The sequence below is a fragment of the Paramormyrops kingsleyae genome, chromosome 5 (assembly GCF_048594095.1).
Source record: "Paramormyrops kingsleyae isolate MSU_618 chromosome 5, PKINGS_0.4, whole genome shotgun sequence".
Taxonomy (NCBI): Eukaryota; Metazoa; Chordata; class Actinopteri; order Osteoglossiformes; family Mormyridae; genus Paramormyrops; species Paramormyrops kingsleyae.
Window position 1 is genome coordinate 16,210,382 of NC_132801.1, and position 27,989 is coordinate 16,238,370.

The 27,989-nt window shown below is 38.7% G+C and overlaps 1 protein-coding gene and 2 long non-coding RNA genes across 6 annotated transcripts; 2 read left to right on the forward strand and 1 right to left on the reverse strand.

The window, feature by feature from the left end:
- The first annotated feature begins 614 nt into the window (after positions 1-614).
- On the forward strand, positions 615-2,965 carry LOC111849623 (uncharacterized). Its single transcript, XR_002839593.1, has 3 exons — positions 615-724; positions 2,470-2,537; positions 2,642-2,965. It is a non-coding gene; the product is annotated as an uncharacterized lncRNA (long non-coding RNA).
- Positions 2,966-3,966: 1,001 nt separating this feature from the next.
- Positions 3,967-14,865, reverse strand: LOC111849629 (uncharacterized). Of its 3 annotated transcripts, none has more exons than XR_011991746.1 (4): positions 14,768-14,865; positions 6,465-6,547; positions 6,224-6,330; positions 3,967-5,168 (listed from the first exon to the last, which is right to left on the reverse strand). It is a non-coding gene; the product is annotated as an uncharacterized lncRNA (long non-coding RNA). The 3 variants fall into 3 exon arrangements; XR_011991745.1 differs by lacking the exon at positions 14,768-14,865 and adding an exon at positions 7,013-7,094; XR_011991747.1 differs by lacking the exon at positions 14,768-14,865 and adding an exon at positions 6,740-6,883.
- On the forward strand, positions 14,810-27,779 carry LOC111849626 (COP9 signalosome complex subunit 1). 2 transcript variants are annotated; one of them, XM_072712251.1, is made up of 14 exons: positions 14,810-14,924; positions 16,711-16,803; positions 19,123-19,304; positions 19,494-19,658; positions 20,224-20,359; positions 20,957-21,034; positions 21,128-21,188; positions 21,851-21,936; positions 22,954-23,048; positions 23,152-23,257; positions 25,113-25,193; positions 25,978-26,115; positions 26,470-26,621; positions 26,986-27,779. In XM_072712251.1, the coding sequence occupies exons 1-14, from the start codon at positions 14,892-14,894 to the stop codon at positions 27,044-27,046; spliced, it is 1,467 nt and encodes a 488-aa protein (XP_072568352.1). In that variant the 5' UTR covers positions 14,810-14,891; the 3' UTR covers positions 27,047-27,779. The 2 variants fall into 2 exon arrangements, with proteins under 2 accessions (XP_072568352.1, XP_023678436.1); XM_023822668.2 differs by having other exon boundaries at positions 26,470-26,604.
- The last annotated feature ends 210 nt before the right edge of the window (positions 27,780-27,989 follow it).

Here is a 27,989-nt window from a genome sequence, read left to right on the forward strand (position 1 = left end):
CTGGATCTGTTCATCCAATCATATGGCGATTAAGCCTGTGTTTCCTCGTTTGTCCATCTTTCCATTTTTACGTTTTTTTATCTTTTTGCTTCTACTGCTTTTTATTTAATTTCTCACTGTTTGCTGTGTGTTTCGGTTGTATTTTGTGTTTCAGCGGCAGGCTATTTGCATAACTAATCGACAGCAAATAAGTTTGCAAGTCCCACCCCAAAGTACCGAAGTACCAAAGAAGTACCCCAACTGGTTTTCGGTACTGGAACTTTCGGTACTGGATCTCGACCGGAAGTCAATGGAAAAGCGAAAGTACCGTAACGACAGTACCGTACTTTGTGCAGTGGAAAAGCGCCCAAACAGAGGAATAGGCAAACCACAGGGAATATGGAGGATAGAGATGGGACTGTGACAAATTATATTTTTTTTTTAGCAAAGATTGGCAAGACAATTTTGTAAATGAAAATGAATAGCAATAGTTTTGTGATGAATGAATGTAATATAAAAAGACAATTGAATTTTAGAAACAGTTACTTTAGATGTCTTTATAGATTAAATTTTCTGGTCACATTTGTAGAAGAGGAAGACAGTGGATGAAGCACTGCAGAAGATTGCTGAGCGCACAAACACTTCAGGAGCTCTGACTGAAAAACGTGAGGTGACTCGCACATACGAGCTCAAAGTCGTGGCTGAGCATTTTAGGAAAAATCTCTTTAACTGGGAGGAGGAGCCGGTATGTATACAGTACATGTACAGCACGGATGTGTGTGTGTGTTTGTTTGTTTGACTAACATGATTTGAAGGGTAATTGAGTAAGAATGCTAACAAGAAGATAAAGACAGATTAACATTTATGTTCCACTGCACAGTGTTCATCTAATATCAGCAATAATACAACATTAGCAGACTAACTGACACTTTTATTTAGGTTTTTTTTACACTCATACAGTATTCTACAGTTCTTATCATTTTTACACTCATACAGTTCTTATCATTTCTTTCATCACCAAATCAAACAACCAGCATGTTTTTGGTGGTAAAATTTCTAAATGAGGCTGAAAGATGTTACGATGTTTAGACCTGAAGATCAGAGTTGGGTCAGTTAGCTATAGTAACATAACTAAAGGTAATTTTATTTATGCTAAATGAAATGAAATCTTATTAATATACAGTACATGTGAATTAGAGGTGCTGTGATTAATGCAGTGTTTAATTGGTTTAAATGTCACTCTGATGTTCTCCTGCTTGGTTCTTTAGGCAGGTGGGTCATTCTGTGTTCATTTGAATAACATTTTTGCTGCAGGTCTCAGATTTTGTTAATTTTGTTCTATTTGTTTGTTTGTTACTTGTGACTTAAAACCAAAGTATTCTGACTGAATTCTTACATAAAAATATCATATTTTCCAATAAAAAGGCATCTTAAGTGGGAAGCCATGTTTAGGATTTAATATCTCCAGAAATATTATCCAGTCATATGAAACATAAACGTAAAGCAAAGAGAAACTTGTTTTCTATCTATTTCTACATGCTCAGGAATCGCCACAGAAGGCCAGAAGTTTTTTTTTTTGTTATAGGGTTATCAGAACGGCAAAATATAAAAATATGGGTGATATTAGGGGCTTAAGCCTTGCTCACAGTACCTGATTTTAAGGATGTATTTGATTTGCTGACAAAAGCCCTCTATTGGGCACAACTCCAAGTTTGATCGGCAATCAACAATGTCTTTGTGTATAAAGACGTGATCAAACAAGCTCACCGACTGACCAGATATCTAAACAGATCAAACTTTTCATTACAGTGTTGTTTTGCAGACCAAATAGACCAGTCATTCTGAAAGATAGTGTAGTTGTTTACTCCCTGTTGCTGTTCTCTTCACACTACACAACAAAAATCATGTCAAATATGTTTAAAGTATAGTCATGTTATGTTCCAAGTTCAAACTTCCTTCCATGTTGTCTTTGTTCTCCACCTTCAATAAGATACCAGCCCGTGTTCTGCCTTCTGTGGGCCAGAAACAGTCAAGCAAACAATAACAGAACATCATAAAAGTCATGACTACAACATATGGTGTAGTAATATTTCAAGCTCACGTGCAGGAAGTGAATTAAACATGGTGTGTGTTTTGGGTTGCAGTGTTTTCTTGTAGATGTGAGCTGCTAAACTGAGCCAAAGGGCAGAGCTGTAGAGCTGCAGGAACAATAACTGTGAAAGGTTCAAAACTAAAACGAAACAAATACCAAACCAAAGAAAAGAGTCAATTTCACTCTGATTCATAATCAACAAACAGCTCCTGATTTATTAATACATTAATTATTATTATTAATGTTAAAGTTTATGATTTGTTATTGTATGGACCTTAATGAGTTTTCATGAACCTTAACACAAAAAGAAAATTAATATACAGTACATAGTTGTTCAGATCATACTAACTTAATCTCTCTCTCCCTCTGTCTCTCTCTCTGTCTCTCTCTCTCTGCAGTTTGTAGTCACTCGTTCACACCTGCAGGTTTTAGTGAATCTGTGTGAATGTGGGTTGGAGCTTGAGAGGTATGTGACAAGTTTCACTTTTTCAGTACTTAATCTGGAATTAAACGTCCAGTTATTTCTCATGTTATCACTAATTCATTTTATTACTTATTTATTTCCTTCAGCATCACTGACGCCATCACTCACGTGAGCCAGGAAATTACTTTCTGAAGAACACATACACGACTGCACAATGGTCTTCCTTTATGCTTTTTTCAATAATGTGAGGATGTCCTTTAGATCATCTCTCTAAAAGTGATATTTTTTCTTTTCCTACTTTTTAAATGCTGTTACTTTTAAACCAAAAATAGTTGTGATGTATTTACATTGGAAAAATCAATAGAAAGGCATAGGCGTAGTTGGAAAGGCATAGCTTTACAGTACCAGTCAAAAGTTTAGACACCTAGTCATTCACAGGTTTGTCTTTGACTATTTTCTATGTAGAACAACACTGAAGACATCAAAAGTATGAAATAACACATATGGAATGATGTAGTAAATGACATTCCATCATTACTTTAAGAAAATGCATTGATATATCTTTGCAATTAGACATAATTACAACTGGACTATTAATTAAAAAGATAAAAAAGTGAACAGTTTGAATGTCATTAATGTGTGCTCATAATTACTTCTCAACATACTAAAGTGGATTAATCCTATCGATTGGCAATTTATAATTATTTGAGAAGCATTATTAGATACAATATCTCAAAAATCATTAATTGTTTTATAAACACACAAGCAAATTTCAAAAATAATATTGTTTCTCTTCTAATAATCAACATTAGCATCATTACAGTATTATTATTTACAGTGGTATCTCAGATCTCGAATTTAATCCGTATGCCAATATTTTTATTTTGCTTTGTATTAATTTGTATTAATGTGTCTAATAATGCTTTTCAAGTAATTATAAAGTGTTACTTGATATAATTCATTTAAAATATATTAATAATAAATTTTTTAAAACACATTTGGAGGAATGCTTCATTGCTTCAGAAATCTTTATTTTGCCCTGAAGAAAGGGCTAGGTCAAATGCAGATGATCTGGAATCAAACTGTAAGGCTTCATAGTGAAGTTAAGGTCAAAGTTCACATTATACATACATAAAAACAGGAAACTATCACAACAAACTAAGATGTTTACAAATCAAGGGAGGGCAAGGAATTTCCCAGGCTGAATGATCTGCATCATTACATTTTTATAATCAGATTTTTATCAAAACTGGTATAATACTTTACTATTTGAAAAGAGCTAAAGAGCTGTGAAGTAAAAAGTAACTGAAATCTGTACTTGATAAGATAGAATTGCAGAAAAGCTTTAAAAAGTACTTCAAAGCCACAGTTAAACAGAAATCATCAAAGTTAGTCAATGTGTAAATACAAGAAGTCATAAAAGATTAATTAACAACAGTTACATACTTTTACTGTTACAATTCTTTTACCATAACCTAAATTTCAGTTCATTTCCAAAAAAAGAAGCTCCCATCGTTCTGCCGATTGACATGCCACAGCCCAGGACTTTCACTTCTGCGCCATCATCACCAACGCGAGCACCGGTTTCAACCCCAAGACCAACCTTCATTCCAACTGGACCTGCAGAAACTGAGGCACTTGCAATCTCAGCTCCGACCATGATCTGTGCTTCTTTATTATTAGCCACAAACATGGCAGAAGCATTTGGACCACTAGCTTCAGCTGAAACGTCATCCTCTGTTACTCTTATCCGTCCTGCACTAACTTTAGCTCTGGCCTTAGCTAAAAATTCTAGATTTCTTTGTGTTCTTTCAACATTCATGTTTGCCTCTGCCTCAGAATATGGTCCTTCGATATCAACTATGGAGGAACTGTTAGCTTCAGCTGAAACGATGCTCCGCTTTGCTCTGACTCGTCCTGCACTAACCTTAGCTGTGGCTCCAGCTCCAAATCTAAATGTTCCTTGTTTTGTTTCTAAATGCACATATGCTCCTCCCTCTGCATACTTTCCCTCAGCATCAATCTCTGTCACAACTATCTCAGAAGCATCTGAACTGTTAGCTTCAGCTGAAACGATGCTCCGTTTTGCTCTGACTCATCCTGCACTAATCTTAGCTGTAGCTGCAGCTCCAAATATAAACGTTCCTTGTTTTGCTTCTAAATGCACACATTCCTCTGCCTCTGCATATGATCTCTCAGCGTCAATCTCTGTGGTGTTAGCAACAATCATCTCAGAAGCATCTGAACTGTTAGCTTCAGCTGAAACGATGCTCCGCTTTGCTCTGACTCGTCCTGCACTAATCTTAGCTGTAGCTGCAGCTCCAAATATAAATGTTCCTTGTTTTGCTTCTAAATGCACACATTCCTCTGCCTCTGCATATGATCTCTCAGCATCAATCTCTGTGGTGTTAGCAACAATCATCTCAGAAGCATCTGAACTGTTAGCTTCAGCTGAAACGATGCTCCGCTTTGCTCTGACTCGTCCTGCACTAATCTTAGCTGTAGCTGCAGCTCCAAATGTAAACGTTCCTTGTTTTGCTTCTAAATGCATGTGTCGCTCTAGCCCTGCATATGGACTCTGAGCGCACATTTCTTCTGAGACACGTGTTATCTTGGCCTTGGTTCTGGCTCCATCTTTACATACACGCTTTCTTGGTTCACATCCATCAAGGTCTGAGTTGAAAAAACGAAAACATATAACAAACATTTATTATATGTGGGAAAAAATAATATGCTTAATTAGTGCTGATGTAGTTAATGTGTGTTAACTTGACAACACTTTTTAGACTGTACTGAATCACTACTATTTTATAACTGGAATTTATTTCAACTACACTTTATATATGCTACATAGTATACTACACATCCATTACACAATTGGTATATAAAGTTATATACATCCAGGCAGTATATATTAACAAATACATTAAAAAATATTTGCACATATTACTATATTTTGATATACTGAATTATATACGTTCTTTAATGTACTATAGTATACAGTAAACAAGTGAGTAGTGTAAGTCATATACCTCTAGTAAATTTATAACCCATAAAAGCATTTATGTTATAGTCTACAGTGGCCTCCACAATTATTGGCACCCCTTGTAAAGACGAGTAAAATGTTTCTGAACACTTTAATCAACTCAAAAATGTACAATTTAAATTGGAAACATGCTTCGGTTACATTGTGGTCACAATAGTTTCCTGGGGTGCCAATAAATGTTCCACATGCATTTTTCATGAAAATTATTTTTTCAGAGATCAGAGATTTGTTTTTTCCCTGAATCAATTTATTTCAGTTAAAGGCTGGATTTAGTAGATGAAGGTACTTCACAAAAAGTTGCGTTTTAACTAATCTTTAACTAACTGTTTTTTTCTAATCTTCAACAAGGTGTGAGAGTAATTGTGGAGGTCACTGTACTGTACTGAACAGTGATACACACAGTGAAACGTCCCCGTGTAGTTATAAAACAAATATTGGCACCCTTGAAACACAACTGGACCAATCAGATTAGTGAACTGGAATTATTTGTTCTACAACTGAAACAAAATACTTCAAACATTCTGCATACAATTCAAGTAGACTGTCATTTTAAATATACAAGGTAATGTATATACAATAGCACATAGACTATAAAACATGTATTACTATACAACTCTGCTGCATTAATGTTCTTACGTTTTTACTGGATCTGTAAAAGGAAGAAATTTGTTGCTGTGTTTACCTGCTTTTCTCTTCATCTTGATCACTTTGAGTAAAATACTAGTAACTGGGAAATGTAATAACAGTGAAAAGGTGTGTGTCTGAGTGTGTTTGTGTGTGTGTGTGTGTCTGTGTGTGTGTGTGTGTGTGTGTGTGTGAGAGAGAGAGAGAGAGAGAGAGAGAGAGATGTTACTAAAAGCATAACATTGCACAATGCAAATGCAGTTAATTAATAAAGAAGGATATTTTGTACAGATTCTTACCCGCCTCTTCTGCTGGTTTAAGGTCAAATGCACCATCATACAAATCTCTCCTCCTGCATTATTCTCACTTTCACACGGAGTCACTGAGTCAAATAACAAGAACAATAAGATAAACAATATGATCAAATTATCACGTAATTAGGAAGGTGTGTAAATAATGGACGCAATCGCAGGGATCATCAGTGAGAGTTAACAGAAACAGGAACAAACGGAAACTGAAACTGAAACTAGAGGCGACAACTTATCAATGAATGAACATCAACAGGAAAACTCACGGCGTAAGAACACTAGACCTTCGTGACTGAACTCAGGGCATAATCATAAACTAAGGCGGTGGCAATACTGACAATAAACATACAGTACATACAGAGTAAAGAGGGAAGCACTGAGCATGAAACGCTAGGAACTGACGCACGGGCGCGATAGATAGATATATCAAATAATAATTAACGGACATCGGGTGGCAATACGGCATAGAAACGTTAAACATACACATGCAACAAAACCAGCGGCAGAGAGACGCTACAGAATAAACACAGATTACAAACCAGACAATGATAGACAGACAATGCACACGGAAATCGTGCTCGAGCGCGCACAGAGGGCTGCGAAGGGGAGGTGAGAGCGACCTGCGCGCACCGGCTGCACGACAAAAATCCAGTGTTCAATAAATATTTCAATGTATTATTTGAGTACTATATTACATATAGTCTTAGTCCAGACTGATGGTTTGTAATTGTTTTTTCTTTTCACATGCACATGAGTTTGACATGTAAATCCTTCTTCTAGAGAAAATGTTTAAAGTGAATGTGTAAAGGCAAAAAGCCACATAAATTCTGATCAGAGTCTGATCTCATTCATGTTGCATGGCCTCGAATCGGATGAGTATTGGATTTAGGATCACATATGAAAGTGACTCATATCCAATTTGAAAAGATTGGAGCATTATGTGTGCTTTGCCCTGATGAAACTATATCTGAGTGAAATTATTGAATATTTTTCCAAATAAAAACTCCACAGTGCACATTTTTAAAGACTTAGTGTTGTAATATAACCAACAGGAGATCACTGATGTGTGAAGTGATTTTGATATCCTGAGACATGTGGGTTTTAATATCTAATTATCTCTCACTTTCACATTCATGTTCACGGGAATTCAGGAAAAAAATCATTTACACATTAATTTCCATGGAAACACAATGCACTGGGATATACACACAACACTCATACATGCAGTCATACACACAACACTCATACACACAGCACTCATATACACACAACACTCCTTAAAGTAGGCTGGAGATTTTCTCCATTTCTTGAGACATTAGGCTAAAATACTTAACACTTCATCTGCTGTAAATGTATACAACACAGATATCAGCATAACACAATGTATTAAATGCTATAATGGGACAAATGTAAGGCTCAGACAAAGATACAAAATTCACATCCTCTGGGAACAGTGAGGAAAGAATTACAGATTTACTGTATGTAGAAAAATAATACACTGCAAAAACAATGATAGCAAGTTGTCAAGCAGCAGAAACAGACTCAGATGCAGGTAAACAAAAATTACATATAAAGCTTGCAGACAAATCCAAGCCAAGAGACAAAAACAAGGTCAGAGATCAGGCAATGGATGGCCAATATTCAAACAGCAAAGACATGCTCCCTGTGCTTCTCCAGCACTGCTTGACTGATCCCTCCATCTGTCAAGGGACAAGGAAGACATGCATTTAAACTCTTCTCTGTTTTGGCACCTTGGTGGTGGAATGAACTTCTCCTAGATGTCTGAATAGCTGAGTCACTGGCTGTCTTCAAAGGAAGACTAAAGGCCTTCCTCTTTCAGAAATACTTAGATTAGCATTCCTCCACAAATAAAATAAAATCTAATACTTTATCTTCCAATAGAGTCTCTTAACAGATTGCATCCTTAACCTGGGTTCTAGTGAACCAGTATCTGAATGTATTCACAGATCGAAACTTTAAAGCACATATTTAAGTCGCTCTGGATAAGAGCGTCTGCCAAATGCAGTAAATGTGAACTGGACTAGGCCAAAAGCAAAAATGAGGAGACCATGACCTATTAGGGTGTTACATAAGTTGGTAGCCTAGTAAATATCTTTATTTATCAAAACTTTTATTTATCATAACGTTTATCAATCAAGCACAGAGCCAAACAATTTTCATATTCAACATTGCCTTCTATTCTTATTCAATAGTGGAAAAAACTCAACTGAAGCAAAAGACCAAGTTTTTGAAAAGGTGAATTGGAGGTCGATGATAAGCCAGGGAGTGGTAGACCAAAGGAAACGGAAGACAAGGAGCTGCAGACACTGTAGAACGAATATGCAACACAATGGACTCGAGAGGTGCGAGATGTTTGAATATGGATCATTCTACTGTTCTAAGGCATCTGAAGGCAATGGGGAAAGATTCTGAAAGTTGGTAGCTGCTTCCACATGCACTTTCAGAGAGAAATATCACTCAACGACTTCACACCTGCATTACAGGAGCATTAGGGTGATTTAAGGGTGATTGGGACATAAGGTTGAATGGGACAGTATAGCCAAACAGATTTTATTTTTTTGCCTGATGAGTGAAAATATATGTTTTTTTGGCCAAGTCCTTGCTTTGAGACTATTTAATCAATATTGCATACCCTCATTGGTGTGACATCATCTCACTGGGCGGGGCAAGCCTCAAACAGCAAGTTGATGCTGCAGCACATGAGGTGAGGAAATGACATAAGCTTTTGCTAGTTTTCATAATAAGGTAATAAAATTGTTATATCTAAAATATAACAGAAACCTTTGATGGAAACATGAATATGATGTACTACTGCAACAAAATTAGTAAAAAGTTTGTTAATATCATGTTTTCATTTTTAGTATTAGGTGGGTTTTATTTTGTCCCATCCACCCAAACGCAATTTGGGTGGATGGGACAGCATGGTTTTGGGTGATTGGGACAGTGCTAAAAAGCTATGCTAATCAAGAAAAAGATTAAGCTTTATATAGAAAATCATTGTGTATGCTCTGTATGCCTCCTCATTTGTGCAACCCCTAATCAACCACAAAAATCTTACAGTAGTACACCGTATTCATGTTGCTATCAAAGGTTTGTGCAATAGCTAGCTGTGCTAATTAGCCCTAATAAACACACCAAATCTAACAGTAAGTTTTGCCTTGAACATAAATAAACAATCCTAACCAGCCTAGTCTTAATTATGAACAGAACAAATGAAATTCTGGCCTATAACACATCAAACAGCTAACATGAGGAATAAATATGTGTAGATTAATGATAATACATGATGTCCCAATCACCCAAAACCTGTGTCCCAATCACCCAAACATTCCTAAAAAAAATTGTTTTGGCTCAGTTTATACTAAAGTGTATGTCACACCACCTTCTCTTCTGACATAATTATATTTCTTTCACAAATGGATAGATAACATCTGTAGGGTTACAGAAATATATCATACATTGGGCTGATGTTTTTAATTCATTGCAAGAATGATTACATAACGCAGAATTTAAAAAAATGTCCCAATCACCCTTAAATCACCATACGCCTTTATTACCAGCTGCTCCATCCTGGAGAAACTGACACTGATCAACTGATCAAATTAAGTGGAAAAAAAATCAATGAACTACGATCATCCAGCGGCCATTCACAAAAGAACATCATCCTCCTTCATGACAACACAAGACCACATGCTGCAAAAGACACAATTTTAGGTCACTGTAACATACACTCTCTGTACAACATTTCAAAAAAGTCCAGTATACCAAACTGTACAGATTAATTCATTTCCTCAAAATCTGAATTCTTCTTTCATGATAGTATTCATATTTTGCCAGGTAAATGGCATAAAGCCTAAGAATCTGATGGCGATCAGGAATAAAGTTTGATAAAGTCTTATGCACCACGCTCAGAGATCAAACCCAGAGAGACTCTGATTAAATAGAAGACTTGGTAATGAGTAAAATACTTTCTGAAGTAAAAAGAAGTAAAAAGAACTAAACACAAACTTTGCAGTAAATTCTGCAAATGTTAAGGCACAGGTACTTTATATTCAATTAACAGAGAAGCTAAACTAAACTAAACAATTAACTGGATGGATGGATGGATGGATAGATAGATAGATAGATAGATGGATGGATGGATGGATGTCATGTGCAATAGTCTAAACACCCTCAATAAACATGTATTCCTCTAAGCAGGAACTTATTAAACTTATGCCTATAAAAAAGGGCAAAACTATAGAAAGATATTAGTGTGTTTACAGCTCACAATTTCCAGTCAGTTAAGGTGAAGTCATGGCAAACCTTTAGATTGAACTAATCATTTTCATTTCATTTCAGTCTATGCAGTTAATCTCAATATTGTGGCTTTCACATGACACACAGATAAGCATGTTTGAGTGAATATTCAATAAGAATCTGTACACTGTGCTTGTGCACATGAATAAACCTGAACTGAAATGATCTCTGTTAGATTATAATGGTCATGTCGGCTTGTTATATAAACACGTCATTTTGAGAAAGGCCAGAATCCTGTGTGCCTCAGGCTCCGAATCAACACAAGAATTTTTATCAGTCTTTGTGCTCCTTCTCCTAGGCCTTTTGCCTCTCTCTTTTTTTTTTTTTAAATAAAACGGCTTTGCAGAATCTGATATTTGTATCAGTAATAGTTCTATCTTGTGTTGAAATATATGTTTTATATGTGATTAATTATCTCACATAACCTGCAAATCAACAAAATGTAGGTAATAATGAAACAATTCACAATAAAGACTCATATTTTTATTTTTCTGTTTGTGCCTGGATAGACATTGATGTTTTTATTTTTTTTATACAAATAGTAAACCTATTACATTAAATCCTGGTTTAAATAACCTCAACATTTAACTTTATTTATTATGTTAAAACTAATGCTGTCAAACGATTAAAATTTAATCAGATTAATCACAAATGAGAAGTAGTAGTTAAACAGTATAGAACTACAACTTTCCCTTCTGTTGATAAATTTTCTCGGATCTCCGAGAAACGGGAGCGCGCATGTCGTCACTTCCGGCTTCAAAACTCGGAATCCGACTCGGAATACGAGTTCCCAGGGCAAATGGAACGTACCAAAACTGCCCGAAATGGGTTGACAGAGACATTTCAGGGATTTTGAGTCATTCTGCGCTGCAGATAGGTTAGTTGCATTAAAAATTTTAATCAGATTAATCATGATGATGGATTAATCCGCGTTAACCCGTTAATTTTGACAGCCCTAGTTAAAACATAAATACTTGATATTGGACCGCTCTTTTATTCTGACCTGCTGCAGCTCATGACCATAGATTTGGTTGGTTCAGGAAAAAATTAATAATGAAATAGCTCCAGTCAAAATGAATTACACTAGGCTTACTATAGATACTGTATATTACTATAGATTATATATACAGTACTGTACCGTGCCATCCAGAATTATTGGCACCCCTTGTAAAGATTAGAAAAAGGGTTAGAAAAAATCCACCTTCTAGTGAAGGAGCTTAATCTCACACTGAAAAAATGAGAAAAATCCAACCTTTAATTGAAAAACAATTATTCAGAGAAAAACAAATCCCTCAATAATTTTCAACAAATACACATGTGCCACAATTATTGGCACCCCTGCATTTAATACTTTGTACAATCTCCCTTTGCCAATAAAACAGAACTGAGTTTTCTCCTATTACATTTTATTAGATTGGAGATACTGTACAGAGCAGGTCATCTGAGACCATTCCTCTGAACAGAATCATTCAGGGTCCTCAGCCCTCTCTCCCACACAGGTTTCAGGTCAGGGGACTGAGATGGTCATTACATCTTGATTTAAACTGTCCTGGAATTTCATGGGGTCCTTGATGCCATGTACCCTAACAAGATGTCCAGGGCCTTTGGAGGAAAAACAGTCCTCCGCTATTTTACAGTTGGGATAAGGTTCTTTTCATTATAGCCATCCTTCTTTTTATACAAAAACCTATCTTAAGTGTTTGTGGGCAGAAATCTCAATTTTTGTTTCATCACACCACAGACCATTGTTCCAGTCAGTTGTAGAAGTGTTTTACAAACTCCAGAACTATGTTTGTGGTTGACTGACAAATAAAAGGCTTTTTTTTCTGGCATAAAAATCTTGGTGTTCATCAAACCACTTGTGGCAGACTCCCCAAACACATGGAAGAAGGTTCTCTGGTTAGATGAGCCTAAAATGTAACTTATTGGCCATCATGGGAAACTCTATATGTGGGGCAAATCCAACACATCCCATCACCACAAGAAAAAAAAATCCATTTTTATTCCAAGTTGTAATGCAGCAAAACAGGAAAAACAAAAAGAGGGTTGTTGTATTAGTTTATGTAATGAATTTTTATAGTGAACATTAAATAACTGAAATAATTTAAAGCTTTTGTTTGTTTATAAGGTCTATGGTTATAGGTCTATGTTATTACTTTTTTTATCTTTGACTTTCTATGTCTATGTTAAAGGTGGTTTAGGTTTTGCACATACCTTATGTTAAGAATATTTATGGAATAGGTTGATTTAGAGCTTATGTTCCTGGGTCGTTTATAAAGATGTAATTCTTCTGCTTTGGTACATTTGGTACTTTGCTCCCTCCCTTCTTCTCATATATACTACTCCAGTTCAATTCTATTGGTTAAAAGCTGAAGAAGCTTCAAACATGCAAAAAAAAACATGTGAAGGTCAACATGCTCCTGACTCATTACTGCTAAAGTTATATCTAAAGTTCTAGCAAACTGTGTAGTAGACAGCTGAGAATCATCTAACATGCTCGGAAACTCATTTCTGTACTGTTACAGTAACTCTGTTGGTTATAAAGTTGACTGAGCTGCATCCAAGGAGTTTATCCAAGATAGATTAACTCTGAAACTGAAACATACACAGGAGAATAAATCCAAACATGCTACAATATCATTCACTCAGGATAGACCCACAATAACTCAATCCACACCAAGCTTCTCACACAAAAATGAGCACAATAAACAAGGTTTAGTAGGCCTGAGTCATGTTCCTCTCATCATAACTGATACAATTGGATTAATCACATATAGCACCAATCAGATTTGCTCTGTAAGCCCAAAACAGGCTTCCAGGTTTTTCACCTGGCGGAATCTTCAGTCAAAGACAAATTTAACTCACATCTAACATCTATCAAATGATTTCTCCAATTTAACAAGTGAGGTCAGGGAAATGATTCTGAATGGACCATTGGACCAAGCTGCAGCCCTAAGAAGCAAAAATTACCCCAGAACTTCTCAGTGAGAAGTTGAAGAAGGAGGCCTTCAAAATAATGCTCATGGAGGGAGGGTTTAGCATAGAAGGAGTTTGTCTAGACCATGGAAAGACATTTGGGCGGCCCAAAACATGTTCTGGAAAACTGATTGGTGCCTCAGTAAAAGGAATTATTCCTTGTTCTTCATGAAGTACTTGACCTGTAGCAGGAAGAATGGGTCACATATGGGGGTAAATAAAATATACCCCCAGTATGATAGGGTATAGCCGTATAGAATGGAAAATAAACAGAAAATATTTTTTTATATTTTTATATTGTTTATTATATTGCATACAAACTATTTTATAATGAAGGTCTTAATGTGACTTAGGTCTTAAAGCAGAGGGCAGCGTTACATAAAACAAGTTCATAGTTATCAAATGGCCTTTCTTCCAACCTCCAGTACACATTTAAAATACGTGCATCAGCTATAGATAGAGAGAAAGTCGAGCCACATCTAGGGTCAGTTTGACTCATCTCATGGCTTGTGGTTTAAAGAGTTAGGAGACATCTAGTGGCAGTGAAGGGAGTTAGAGTGAGAGAGATAATGAAAATTAACCAGTTAATATCCTCTATATGCAAAATATGAAGGCATACCGGTAACTATTAAAAATGTAAATATCAATTTATTCGATTAGATTTCGTATTACAGGTAATCGTTTATGTGGAAAGGTTTCTTTATTTAATTAACTGTTATAAAAAAAAATCACATTTGGTTACCAATACGGTATTATAACAATACTGGAAATAATCTACTGATTTTTAAAAAAAAATATCAGGGCACGTTAGGCCTACCTGAAATTGATAAATAACTACAAGCGTGAAATAAATGTTATAACAAGACGTTAATCTGTTTAACTTTATTTAATCAATTCGAGCTGTTATGTTTGCCTTACATATGTTTCACAAGCTCGCTGTCACATATAATTTTACTTAAACATTAATTTTCCTCCAAACGGGAATACCTGGGCTATACCTGAGCACGCGCCGACTCCGCAGTGTCACGGCGACGCGCCGGGGACGCGCCGCTTCCGTGCAGTGCCGTGCCCCGGATGTGATCGCGTTCGCGAGCTCCGTCTCTCAGAGACAGAAAGGAGGGGATGCCTCTGCCCGTGCAGGTCTTTAACTTTCAGGTAAACCGGTGCTTCTCACTACTTTCCCATAGAGGGGCTACTCGCGTTAGCGGGCGTCGGGCTGAGCGGCCAACATTTTTCAGTCCTGCCACGACTTAGTTGATGTTGTGGCTGGTAAAAGTTGAAATAATACCAGTAAGCATGACGGCCTCTGACTCCTGATAGATAATGCGGGGGGACGCGTTCGGGTAACTTGTCGGCAGTCCGGTTAAAGCAGGTTCACCACTGCGGGCCGGTGCTTGTGGCCATTGCGAGGAGACGGTCGGCATTTGTCCTACTTCGACAGACATGTTTAGGGGGCACTGTTATGATGGGCAGTACGTCCTGTTAGCCGGCTAGCCGGCTAGCGGCATTTCACAAGCCCCTCTTGGTAATTATGGAGGAAGGAGGCAGGCTGCGGCGAAGCACTGCGACCGGTACCCCCAGCAGCAACCGGGCAGCCCGTTGAAACCTTCAGCCGGCCCGGCTGCCGATAAAGGCGGATGCTAAAGCCACCGCGTCTCCGGCCCACTAAACGTCCATTAGCATACCTGTAGCAGGCTCCTTGGTCTAGTTTAATGTGCTGCTTAGTGTAGAGATGCGACTGTTTGGTAAAATTAAGCCAATCTGCACCTGCCGCTTACGTTAGCCAGTGGCTAACTTGGCCGCCTGAAATGTATGGATTTTTTTCTTAAGCCGTTCACTTTCTTACTCGGATGCGATTAAAACACATACAGGCTTCCTTAAACTCGCATTTTATGTACCTAGCTACCTATTCATGTGTGTCATTGTTAGTTATCCGAGGTACTGTACATAATTGTCTTTTAATGAGTTTTTAGGATAATTTGTTGACGTAAACCAACAGACTGCTATATATATATATATAAATATATACAATTTTAAATCTGGCATTATGAATATTAAAAGGTTTAATAAACGCTGAGTGGTACATATATTATTTACTGTTCAAACTGGATAAACGAAGAGGTACCTTTATTTTGGTTAACTGTGTCCGAGTGACCATGTGCAGGATATGGTGTGACATCTGTTGATGGTCTCGGCATGTCTTACCTAAAGGAGGAATGTGCAGTTCTGATATTGGTCTAAGACTACACCTTACAAGTGTCATCGTATATTATTAATTTTATTATTTTGGGAATCAGTCGGTTGCGGGCTCTTTTTAAATACCGTCGTGGTTCCCTTAACCTGTTTTCATATCAAGATTGACCCTATTTATATAAAGTTTTACAGTCACTTTTTTACATAACAGAATCGTTTTAGTGAGAATCAGCATCTGTTATTGTCATTCATGTATTCATATCACATGTTAAAAAGGCAAATATATATTCCCAAGTCAGAGTGTCTACACCTTTGAGGTGGTACATAGTGCTGTAACATCCCCTTAATATCGCTGTTGCCCTTTGTCATGTTGAGGACGGAATCAGGGATAACTCTGTAGCCTAGCTCTGTCCCCACCACAGGCGCAGACCTGAGCTATGCTGTCCACAGCAATGGGGGATTGGGTAGATGGTGGCTGTTAGATTTGACTAATTGATGTTTTTTTCTGTTATCCTTGGAATGAAGTGTGAAATCTGTTGGGGAAATCAGGACACAACTTGGTTAAGTACAGAAGTGCTACTCAAGATAAATGGGTTGTACCTATTGTTGCAGCGTTTGTTCTGAAAGTATTCAATGTGCCAGTTTTTTTGGCTTTCTGGCTTAAAATGGCATAATGGTTTTGACTTATTCCTCATACTCCTTGCTGTTATTTTCGTGAGGAAGAATGTGTTGCTTTCTTTTCTTTAAGGGGGCTGTGGAGCCTATGCAAATCGATGCAGACCCCCAGGAGGATCAGCAGAATGCACCAGACACCAACTATGTTGTGGAAAATCCAACTCTGGTATGAAGCGGCTTAAATTACATTCATTTGGCTTATTAATAATCTTGCTGGATGAAACGGTCTACATACTAATGATTGCTACATTGATTTTTGCAAAATCCCTGCAGCCATGGTCAGTAAATTAGAGAGATGATCCCCACTCCCCCAAGGCAAAAGAACACCTTCAAATTAAAGATTTTATTATTATTATTATTATTATTATTATTATTATTATTATTATTATTATTATTATATCAAATGCACAAAAGTATAGCAAACGCGGACAGATGCTTTGGTGTTTATTGGTACTTGGTGTTATGTTGATGCTTGTCAGTAAACATTTTGAATTAAGAGAGATGCTGCTGTAAATGCGGGGGGTGAGTAATTTGTGAGATGAGTATACAGTGGAGATCGAAAGTTTGGGCACTCCAAGTAAAAATGTGTATTAATGTGCATAAAGAAGCCAAGAAAAGATGGAAACATCCCCAAAAGCCATCAAAATGCAGATGAGACATTCTTATAATATGTCAAAAAAAGTTGGATTTTATTTTCATCATTTACACTTTCAAAATAACAGAAAACCAAATAATGGTGTCTGCAAAAGTTTGGGCACCCTGCAGAGTTAATACCTTGTACTGCCCCCTTTGGAAAGTATTACAGCTTGTAAACGCTTTTTGTAGCCAGCCAAGAGTCTTTCAATTCTTGTTTGAGGTATCTTCGCCCATTCTTCCTTACAAAAGTCTTTCAGTTGTTTGAGATTTCTGGGCTGCCTGTTATGCACTGCTCTTGTAAGGTCTATCCATAGATTTTCAATTATGTTAAGGTCAGGAGATTGTGAAAGCCATGGCAAAACTTTCAGTTTACGCCTCTTCATGTAATCCACCGTTGATTTTGATTTGTGTTTCGGATCATTATCCATTTGTAGAAGCCATCCTCTCTTTAACTTCAGCTTTTTCACAGATGGCATCAAGTTGGCATCCAAAATTTGCTGAAATTTTATTGAATCCATTTTTCCTTCTACTCGTGAAATGTTCCTTGTGCCACTGGCTGCAATACAACCCCAAAGCATGATTGATCCACCCCCATGCTTAACAGTTGGACAGAGGTGCTTTTCATTAAACTCTGTGCCCTTTTTTCTCCAAATATACCTTTGCTCATTCCGGTGAAAAAGTTCAATTTTAACCTCATCGGTCCACAGAACTTGTTTCCAAAATGCGTCGGGCTTGTCTATATGTTGTTTTGTGAACTTCAAACGCTGATTTTTGTGGTGTGGACGTAGAAGAGGTTTTCTTCGGATGACTCTTCCATGAAGACCATATTTGTACAAGTATCTCTTTATAGTGGAGTAGTGTACCACAACTCCAGTGTCTGCCAGATCTTTCTGGAGGGATCGTGCAGTCAGACGTGGTTCTTGATTTGCTTTTTTCACAATCCTGCGAGCTGTTCTGTCTGATATTTTTCTTGGTCTTCCAGTTCTTGCTTTAACTTCCACTGTTCCTGATGACTGCCATTTCTTAATTACATTCCAAACAGAGGATATTGACATTTGAAAACGCTTTGCTATCTTCTTATAGCCTTCTCCTGCTTTGTGAGCGTCAACTATTTTCAGTTTCAGTGTTCTAGACAACTGCTTTGAAGAACCCATGGTGCTGATTGTTGGAGCAAGGCCAAATGAGTCTGGGCATTTAAAACCTTTGAGATTGACAACGCCTGGTCTTTCCACACAATGATTGTGAACAGTCCCTGACACTGTCAGGTCTCAGCTTGCCAAAGGGGGCAGTACAAGGGATTAACTGTGCAGGGTGCCCAAACTTTTGCAGACACCATTATTTGGTTTTCTGTTATTTTGAAAGTGTAAATGATGAAAATGAAATCCTACTTTTTTGACATATTATAAGAATGTCTCATCTGCATTTTGATGGTTTTTGGGGATGTTTCCATCTTTCCTTGGCTTCTTTATGCACATTAATACACATTTTTACTTGGGGTGCCCAAACTTTCGATCTCCACTGTATATATCATGCTTGATGTATCATTCATCATTGCTTACTGTAATACACTTTTGCTCATGAATTAAAGTGCATGACTCATATTACTTGTATGTGACGGCATAGAAATCTCGTGGGATTGCTGGGTATTATAAGAATACAGGTGGTAGTGCACATGATGGTGGGGGTGTATGAGATACAGTAGGAAGAGTAAATCTCACTTTGTCAGTACTTGTTGTCACCATTCTTGTTTATTGTCAAATGGCATAAGTGTTGGTGAGAAGGCTGCTCTCGGACGGCCAGGCCTTTCACTGAAGCCCCGTGTTCGGCTGCCTGCTGTTTCCTGTTTTAGGACTTGGAGCAGTACGCCTCCTGCTACAGTGGGCTGATGAGGATCGAGCGGCTGCAGTTCATCGCTGAGCACTGTCCCCAACTCCGCGCGGAAGCACTGAAGATGGCCCTGTCATTTGTCCAAAGAACCTTCAATGTCGACGTCTATGAGGAGATCCACCGCAAGCTGACCGAGGCTACAAGGTACTGTCTGCCCACATGCTATCACATAAGCTGTTAATCGTGCGTCAAAATGCAGTGTCAAGAAAATATTTCATTAACCACAGATATAGCAAGTGCTGCAGATGTTTGTGTTTCCTCATCAAAGGAAAACAGTCGTAAATGTGGTGCGTGTGTGAACAGATGTGTGAATTTGCTGTGTTATTGGCACAGAGAGGTCCAGGGGGGGCCAGATGCAGTTGCAGAGGGTGAGGCAGTGCTTCCTCCTCTCGACACGGCGTGGGCAGAGTCAACCAGGAAAAAGGCTCTCCTCAAGCTCGAAAAACTGGACACTGACCTGAAAAACTACAAGGGAAATTCCATCAAAGAGAGCATCAGGTATGTGTCATTGGTTATTATTTAAATTTTTTTTTTGCTAATTCCTCATATTTTTGGTATCCTGGCTTTAGTAAAAGGTGTCAATAAATGAAGGAAAAAAAGGTCAGTTTTGCAATTTATTAAGCTTAAAATTAGGCTTTACATTTGTGTGATTTATAATTTTAGGAATATGAATTTTATCTATTGCTATGGTATAACACAATACAAATCTGTATTAGTCCATTAAAAAGGTAAAAAAAGAAACAATTCTCCTTTAATTCTGAGGAATTCAATTTTTATTTGAATTTAATTTGCTTATGAACTTCAGTGGAAATGTGACGTAGTTTGGCATTGAGTGAAAACTAACTTGCTTAGATAGCCTCTAGCGCCTCTTGCTGGCAATGGTGATGGATACCAGTCTTGATAAATCAGGGGAACATTAGGTGAAGTCACTGTGGCTTTTTTAACCAGTTTTACTTGTGACTTTGTTTTGCTTTAAAGGGTCAACTATCATGTGAGCTTTACGTGAACTACAGGAGCTCATTAATGCTAAAGCCTTGTTACCATGTTTCCCCCCCCCACATAGGAGGGGTCATGATGACCTTGGAGATCACTACTTAGACTGCGGTGACCTCAGCAATGCCTTGAAGTGTTACTCCCGTGCCAGAGATTACTGTACCAGCGCCAAGCACGTCATCAATATGTGTCTTAATGTAATCAAGGTACAGTCACATTGACAGGCAGTGTGAGCAGGGTTGACGTGACTCCTGGTTGACGTGACTCCTGGTTGATGTGACTCCTTAGGCACAGGTACAGGGTATGCTCTTGGACATGGACTGCACATTAGTGATGTGACCAGTGAAAATTTGTCATGGTAGGTGGGTGGCATCGCTCTGTGCCGTCTGTCAGTGTTTTAAATTAATGAGCAGCTGACTGAAGGTCTCTGCTGGGTCTCGCAGGATCAGCTTCCTGTTGGTACTTACAAAGCATCACTTATCAGATAACAAAACAAGTTTTCCCCCACTGCTTTTATGATAGATTTGTAGTAGTGCATATTGCAGTCCAAAAATCTGTAGCATTTACTTATTTAAGGTAGCTTTAGTGTTTTTGCAGTAAAGTAAGGCTTCACTGTGTGTTATGATAGCAGAAAGCGGTGTTGTTCACTTGATTGTATTAAAGTGTTCTGGTGTGTTGATCACACTGGTAAAATGTAACTTTCTGCTTGTCTCGTTTAAGTGGTCTTATGAGAAAGGAGTTACTTGTCCAAATGGGTTACAGCTAAGGTTGTAAACTTGGGTGTTTTTGTCTTCCCCTCACAGGTTAGCGTTTACCTTCAGAACTGGTCCCACGTACTTAGTTATGTCAGCAAGGCCGAGTCCACTCCAGAGATAGCAGAAGTATGTTGTCATCGTGTATCCTAATACGGAGTTTGTGGTTAGAATGATGGCGAAGAGACGTGCATGTCGCTATAAGTTGTTTTCTCGTTTTAGCAACGAGGAGAAAGGGACAGTCAGAACCAAGCAGTCCTCACCAAACTGAAATGTGCTGCAGGTAATGGCAGAATTCACTGTTCAGGATTTGATCCCTCTTCCTCAAGGCTTTTGCATGCTTCATAAATATTGAATGTTTTGATATGTGACTTCTATTCATTTTCAACGAGGCCTAGTTTTATATTTAAAATAACTCTCAAAAAGGTAAATATAAAAATGTTGCTACTTTTCAAGACGACATTGAACTTTTGCTACTGTGATTTGTGCTAAATATAACAGTTTCCATTATTTGTTTCAAACTAGCAAAGTCATGTCAGCGAGATGTATCCATTTCAGATGCTCTTTTATGTGCTCCATTCTGTTATGTAGTGCCAGGTTATTTTTGCATACCTCACACTTGCACAAAACCACCCCCACTTGTGTGTGAAACTGCCAGACCTCTGACTGTTTTGCTCGTTGATGGCGGGCTTGACGTTTCTTTGCCTTTCTTCTGCTGTTTCTTCCTCAGATTTTAATTGACCAACCGCTAAGTGTTGCTGTTTCCACTCTGTGTTAATAATAGACTGAAAGTGGCAAGTTCTGTTATCCATTTGTGGAAGAGTCCAAGTAACTGTTATGGATTACTCAAATGCCTTTTTTATTTGCAAGTTGATCTAATATTTGTTGCAGCCCCATGTAGGTGGGGGCATCTCCCTAACAGTTTTTTTCCCTCTTCCACACCAGGCTTGGCAGAGCTCGCCTCTCGAAAGTACAAACAGGCAGCAAAGTGCTTCCTTCAGGCCTCCTTCGACCACTGTGACTTCCCTGAGGTCAGCTCCCCTACCGACCCAACCACCATTAAAGCCCCTAAGAGCTTTGTTACCCATCCAAGGAGCTCTCTCTACCTCTCTTATGCTTCCCTGGAGTGGTGCGCTACTAAGTGATCCAGAAACAAAGAAATTGTGAGGGCACTGCATACATACAGTGGGACCCCACTATCCACGGTTTCAGTTACCTGCATTTACCGTGGTCTGAAACAAAAGCTTAAAACTGGACTGTTCTAATCTTGGTTCTCATGGTCCCAGCACTGCTCATTTTCCAGCCTTCCTTTACCTATGAGCCAGGTGTGAAGCCTCTGTGGCCAATCAGAATCAGTAATTATTAAAATAACCTAGGAGAACTGAAAACGAATCCTAGATTGGGAATCAAGGTCCAGATTTAAAGAGTCCTGGTTTAAAAATTCCAGAAACGGTTCAAAAGTTTCAAACTGTGTGCCAAGTGAGTACAGGCTGTAAATGTTTCCCATTATGGGTTATGTACTGGTACATGATACAGTATTTTATATTGTAAAATATGTAACAGTATCCGATGTTTCATTGTTTCTTCGACCTTTGACCGGTATAAATGTATGATGTTCATTGCTCCGTCATCTCTTGATGTATATTTATTACTATATCATACTTTGAGAATTAAGCTAAAATTTCTCTTGTTCGAGAGAGTACAGTATTGTACAGTACAATATAATGTACAATGTACTTTTGCTGTATTTAATGTTGGTAATATCTCACTGTGCATAACCAATTAAACGCTACCATATGTATGTACATAAAAAACACGTTTTAGATATCAGCGTCCGGGGATTGTTCACCGTTATCAGCAGTTTTGGCTATCCGCAGTAGGTCTTGGAATGCATCACCCATGCATATGAGTGGACTGCCGCATTTGTTTTATTATGTAGAGTTTCGTATGTTATAGGATGACCAAATTTGCAGAGAAGAGTGTGTATAATGGTAGAGATGTGGCTTGTTTGCAGCATGGGTCCTTACGCTGGTTTCTTCTCGCTGCAGCTTCTCTCTCCCAGTAACGTAGCGGTATATGGGGGGCTGTGTGCCCTGGCCACTTTCGACAGACAGGAGCTGCAGAGGAACGTCATCTCCAGCAGGTCAGCTCACGGCCACGGAGCTCGCGTCTGGGCATGTGACACGACGTCCCGGCTCTCATCAAGGCCTGCCCCGCATTGACCCTCTCTTCCTGTCCGCTTTCAGCTCCTTCAAGCTGTTCCTGGAGCTGGAGCCTCAGGTCCGCGACATCATCTTCAAGTTTTATGAGTCGAAGTACGCATCCTGCCTGAAAATGCTGGACGAGATGAAGGTGAGGGTGGGCGTGGGCTGTGTGTTGATATTACCAACCTGGCCAAGCCGTTTGTTCATCATTAATATGTAACCTGTAACAGTGTTACTTTTTCTTCTCCATATTATGAAAACCAACCCAATAGCAAACTGCAGTTTTATACATGATTGGATTAGTGACGTGCTCTTGGAGGACTCCATGATAAAGGAAATGTGGGGCTCGGTTCTTACATGAGCATCAGGCAGAGCCTTGTTTAGCGGGTATGATCCATACTGATACAGGTCTCCTTATCGCTCACCCATCTGAAGCTCATTATGGGTGTCAGATACTGAACCTGAGCCATCCTCTAAAATGGAGAGAGAACTGTGAACGTGGGCTGTGTGCCGTCGGCGTTTTTAGACATCGTGGGCTTACCGAGCAGATCTCGGAGGATCTGCGGATTTGCATTTAATAATTTAGGAAACGAGAATAGATAAAAGTTGTCCAACCTGTTTTGTTCTGGCATTCAGTTGCATTTCATAAATCTCCCATCCTTTCACTGACATGACACGGGGCTTGTTTATCACTGGTTGTAGTGCAATCAGCTATGCTTTATTTGGATCAGATCAGGTTTCATCCCTCAATTTTAGAAAGGAGACAATGTTTCTCTCTCATTCTGCTGCAACAGTCGCTCCAAACTGCCCAAAAAGAGAAACACCTGGCTTCAGATGAACATTCTTTTGACTTCTGCGGAACATTTTTTATGGTTCTCTATTACGTGTGTAACAGTATACGAAAATCTCTGTTCGGTATGTATCGAAGTCTCGGTTTGGTACATTTTCGGTACAGTGGGGCTAAAACAAACGAAACATGAACTTCTTTTTTTTTATTTAACATTTTTCATTTACTGAACAAAGTATGACTGTCTTAAATAACAAGTCTCTCAATACTGCTGCAACTTACAAATAAAAAACTAAAATTTACTTAATCAAAATAAATATTCTCTCAAGCAAATAAAATAAATATCCATCAAGGTGCACATTTAGAAAATCAGCCGTACCTGATCTATACTGTATTCACATTAGCAGCTTTCAGACATATTGTCTCAAAAAATACAAAGCATAACATAAATATCCATTATGGTGCAGCATTTAAAAATACATGTGCTGTACTTGTATTTACATGAACTGCTTCCAGTTTCACATCAGGACATACGTGTGCTTGCACAGCGGCACGGATTCATCCTCCCCTTTCCGAATGTTGCTCGGGGGAAACACAGAAAGGTCCCTCATTTGCTGCATTAGTTCGGTACATATGCGTAACAAACCAAAAGACACGTACCAAAAATTTTCGCCACAAATACGTGTACCATTACACTCCTATTCCCCATACTCTGCACTTGAGTAAACAAGGTTACAAAAGGTCACAGTGCTTTGTGAAGCAGCCTGAGCTGGCACTGGACCTTTGCTACTAACTGTGAAGGTGTGGGGAGAGTCGCATTCTGCTGCGTTTGTATTTTTAGGTAGGGCACATCAAAGTGTTCCGCTACCCTGCTCTTCCTAATCAGTCCTGTTACAGTGCAGGTTTGTTGTATTTATAATCCTTGTAAGCTGCAGTTCATGCTTTTAAAATAACTTATTTTGTTTACTGCTCCAGTGCCCCCAGGACAGGATAATACCCTTGTTTTAATATAACAGCTTCTGACTGTGTGCTTGGTAGCTGTCTACAGTTTCAGATGGTGCACTTATGTAATACATTTCTGTGCTTCTCTTGTAATGCTGAGAGATGTATTGAATGTGTCTCTCTGTTATGAGAGGTAAGAGTGGTAGCTAATCCCTTTTGCTTATTTATCATGCTGCGGAGAGGTGGTGATGTTCTGGGCTTTACCATCTTTCAGGATAACCTTCTGCTGGACATGTATCTGGCTCCCCATGTGAGGACACTATACATGCAGATTAGGAACAGAGCCCTGATACAGGTGAGACAAGCAGCTTGATACTGCGGGACGTCAGACTGCATTCACACTCTACAGGACTTTTTAATGTGGTGGAATTTCATTCACATTTTAAAGATACATTTTACTTAGACTGGATTTACCTCCCTATACCCTTCAAGACTTTACAGCAAAGAACATATATATATATAGTTTTTTGTTTTTTTGTTTTTTTTGCATAAGTCCCAGATTTACACAAGTCTGTTTTACACAAGTCCTGAGTTGCCTGCATTTGGACCTGCATTTTTGTCTCTTATGGATAGCTGAAATGTGCAGATACTTGAGACACAGAAATCAGAATCCAAATAAATGCTTTATATGAATTCAAAATTAGTTTAGATTTAACTTGATTTAGAAGTCATATTTTATTACTACTTTTAATTGTTGAATCAGGTTCACTGATTGATGCTGTGGTACTGATTACCATTCATTGATTTCCATTATGAGTTAACTGTACATCAGTGTTTCCCAGTCTGTTCCTCAGGGACCCACAGTCGATCCATGTTTTTGCTCCCTCCGTTGTCCCTGCCAGACAGTTCACATTTTTGCTCCCTCCCAGCTACCGGTGGGAGCAAATACATGGACTGTCTGTGGGCCCCTGAGCACCGAATTGGGAAACACTGTTGTACGTTAAGGTAAATTGAAGCTAACTGTTTGTTATTCACATCACCTTTCTTCAGTTAGGAATTTATCATCATAAGGGGAAAACTTCAGCCTCTGTCACACCTCAGCTAAGTGTTTTATTCCCTTTGTCCTCTCCTGGCATCAGTACTTTAGCCCCTATGTGTCTGCTGACATGAACAAGATGGCCATGGCCTTCAACACCTCGGTGGCGGCTCTGGAGGACGAGCTGACGCAGCTGATTCTGGAGGGACTGATCAATGCCAGGATCGACTCCCACAGCAAGGCATGACCCGTCACCCGGCTACAAACCCTCTCTTGACAGCCCTGTCCTTATTTTTTTGAGATTGTATAGCATCATCCAAAAACTGGGAAGGTTGTCTGGCGCTCAATCAGCTGTCACTTTCTCCCAGAATGTGTGATGATTTTTTTTGGTTGAGCAGTCCAAGCGAGGTTTGCAAAACATTTTCAACAAAACATTTATACTTCTTGTGTGTTTCTCATTGCCTCCTGTTGCTAAATTTTGTATGTATGCCCCCCAAACTGAAGTGTACACAAGCATCATTATTTGGCCTGTAAGCAGTAGTGTGCCGCCTACTCCGCTGCTACTGGCAGCAGCCCTAAATGAGCTCTCTTGTAGATCCTGTATGCCAGGGATGTGGATCAGAGAAGCACAACCTTTGAGAAGTCTCTTCAGATGGGCAAAGAGTTTCAGAGAAGAGCCAAAGCTATGATCCTGCGAGCTGCTGTGCTGCGTAACCAGATACACGTCAAGGTAACCGGGTCTCCAGGGTGATGTCTCTTGATTGGTTCCTAACCTTGTGCCCGCCCCTCCGTTTGGTTTGCTTCCAGCAATGCTGTCCAATGCACTTTAGCTATTTTAGTGTCAGAGTAGCTGTCTGGAAACACATTTTTAAAAATGTCTAGTGACTGTCGTGTCACCAGCTGCTGTAAAACTAAACAATATCACGCTTTAAAACTCGACGTTTTCTGAGTGGAGTAATTTATACGCACTATTACTATTAAGAATCAAATCTACTTTCTTAATTTTGCTGTCTAAATTTTGATATACAGCAGTAATATAGTAACTTCAGTCTTTCGCTGAGAAGCAGACGCATGAAGACTAAATTTCCTTGGTTGTTTCTTTTCCTTCCAGTCTCCACCACGGGAAGGCAGCCAGGGCGAGCTCACACCTGCCAACAGCCAAACGCGAATGAGCACCAACATGTGAAGATGGCGGACGTGCGCGGCGTCGGCAGGAGTCTCCTCCCATGGCCCCTGTCCCAACTGCTTCCCAAATTACCAACTAAAGACTTTTATTTAAGTGGGAATTTGTGTGTTACCTAGATCAAACGTGAGCTCCAGTCAGAACCTTTCATTTGATTGTTGCATACGGTGTGTCAGCGCTTGCAGCCATTACTGCCATTCGGGTCTAACGTGCACTGCTACACTCAACTAACAGGTCCCATCTCGTGTTTTGTTTCATTTCTCTGGAAGCTGTAGAAAGTTTATGGGGAAAGCACTCTCCCTACACCTGCAATAACTTTTTTTTTTTAGACGGTCGTGTATTCTGCGGTATATCTCAACTCCATATCCATGCATTTTTTTTAGGATGTATCAGAAATGTACCAGATGATACATTTTTGACAACATCTGTTAAAGTGAGAGGTGACGTAACAGCTGAACTGTTTGGTTGCCCTTTGTAAACGATGCCCTACCCTTTGTGTCATATGACAGACCCTGATCCTGCAGTCACCTCCATGCTTGAAATACGCAGAGCAAGCTAATTTTTAAAATGACTTCACCTGCAACAATTGATGTTTTTTCAGGTTTGTTCCCCCAACCATTTCCATCAGTTTAAGATTGCTAGTACCAACTATAACGCCTTATTCAAGCTGTTTGTATAAGGATATATTTCATAAGCCTTCAAAATAAAATGTTTGTCTCTTAGGCTAATGTTTATGTGAGTATCTCATATTAATTGTCTTCTTTAAAGTTATAATTATCATAGACTCTTTGGGGGGGTGCATTTATTATTTGATGCTCATTTAACTTGAACACGCATAACCTTATTTTTAGAGTTTAATAATCAGTTATTGTGAATTATTACATAGTCTCACTCGTCAATACTGGAAATGTAAAAAGATTTACTCTCATGTT

Bases quoted from the DNA above. Each gene is read 5' to 3' on its own strand.
- LOC111849626 (XM_072712251.1), top strand. From the start codon at position 14,892: ATGCCTCTGCCCGTGCAGGTCTTTAACTTTCAG. The intron at 21,937-22,953 runs GTCAGCTCCCCT...TTCTCGCTGCAG, and splicing joins ACCACTGTGACTTCCCTGAG to CTTCTCTCTCCCAGTAACGT. The intron at 25,194-25,977 runs GTGAGACAAGCA...TCCTGGCATCAG, and splicing joins GGAACAGAGCCCTGATACAG to TACTTTAGCCCCTATGTGTC.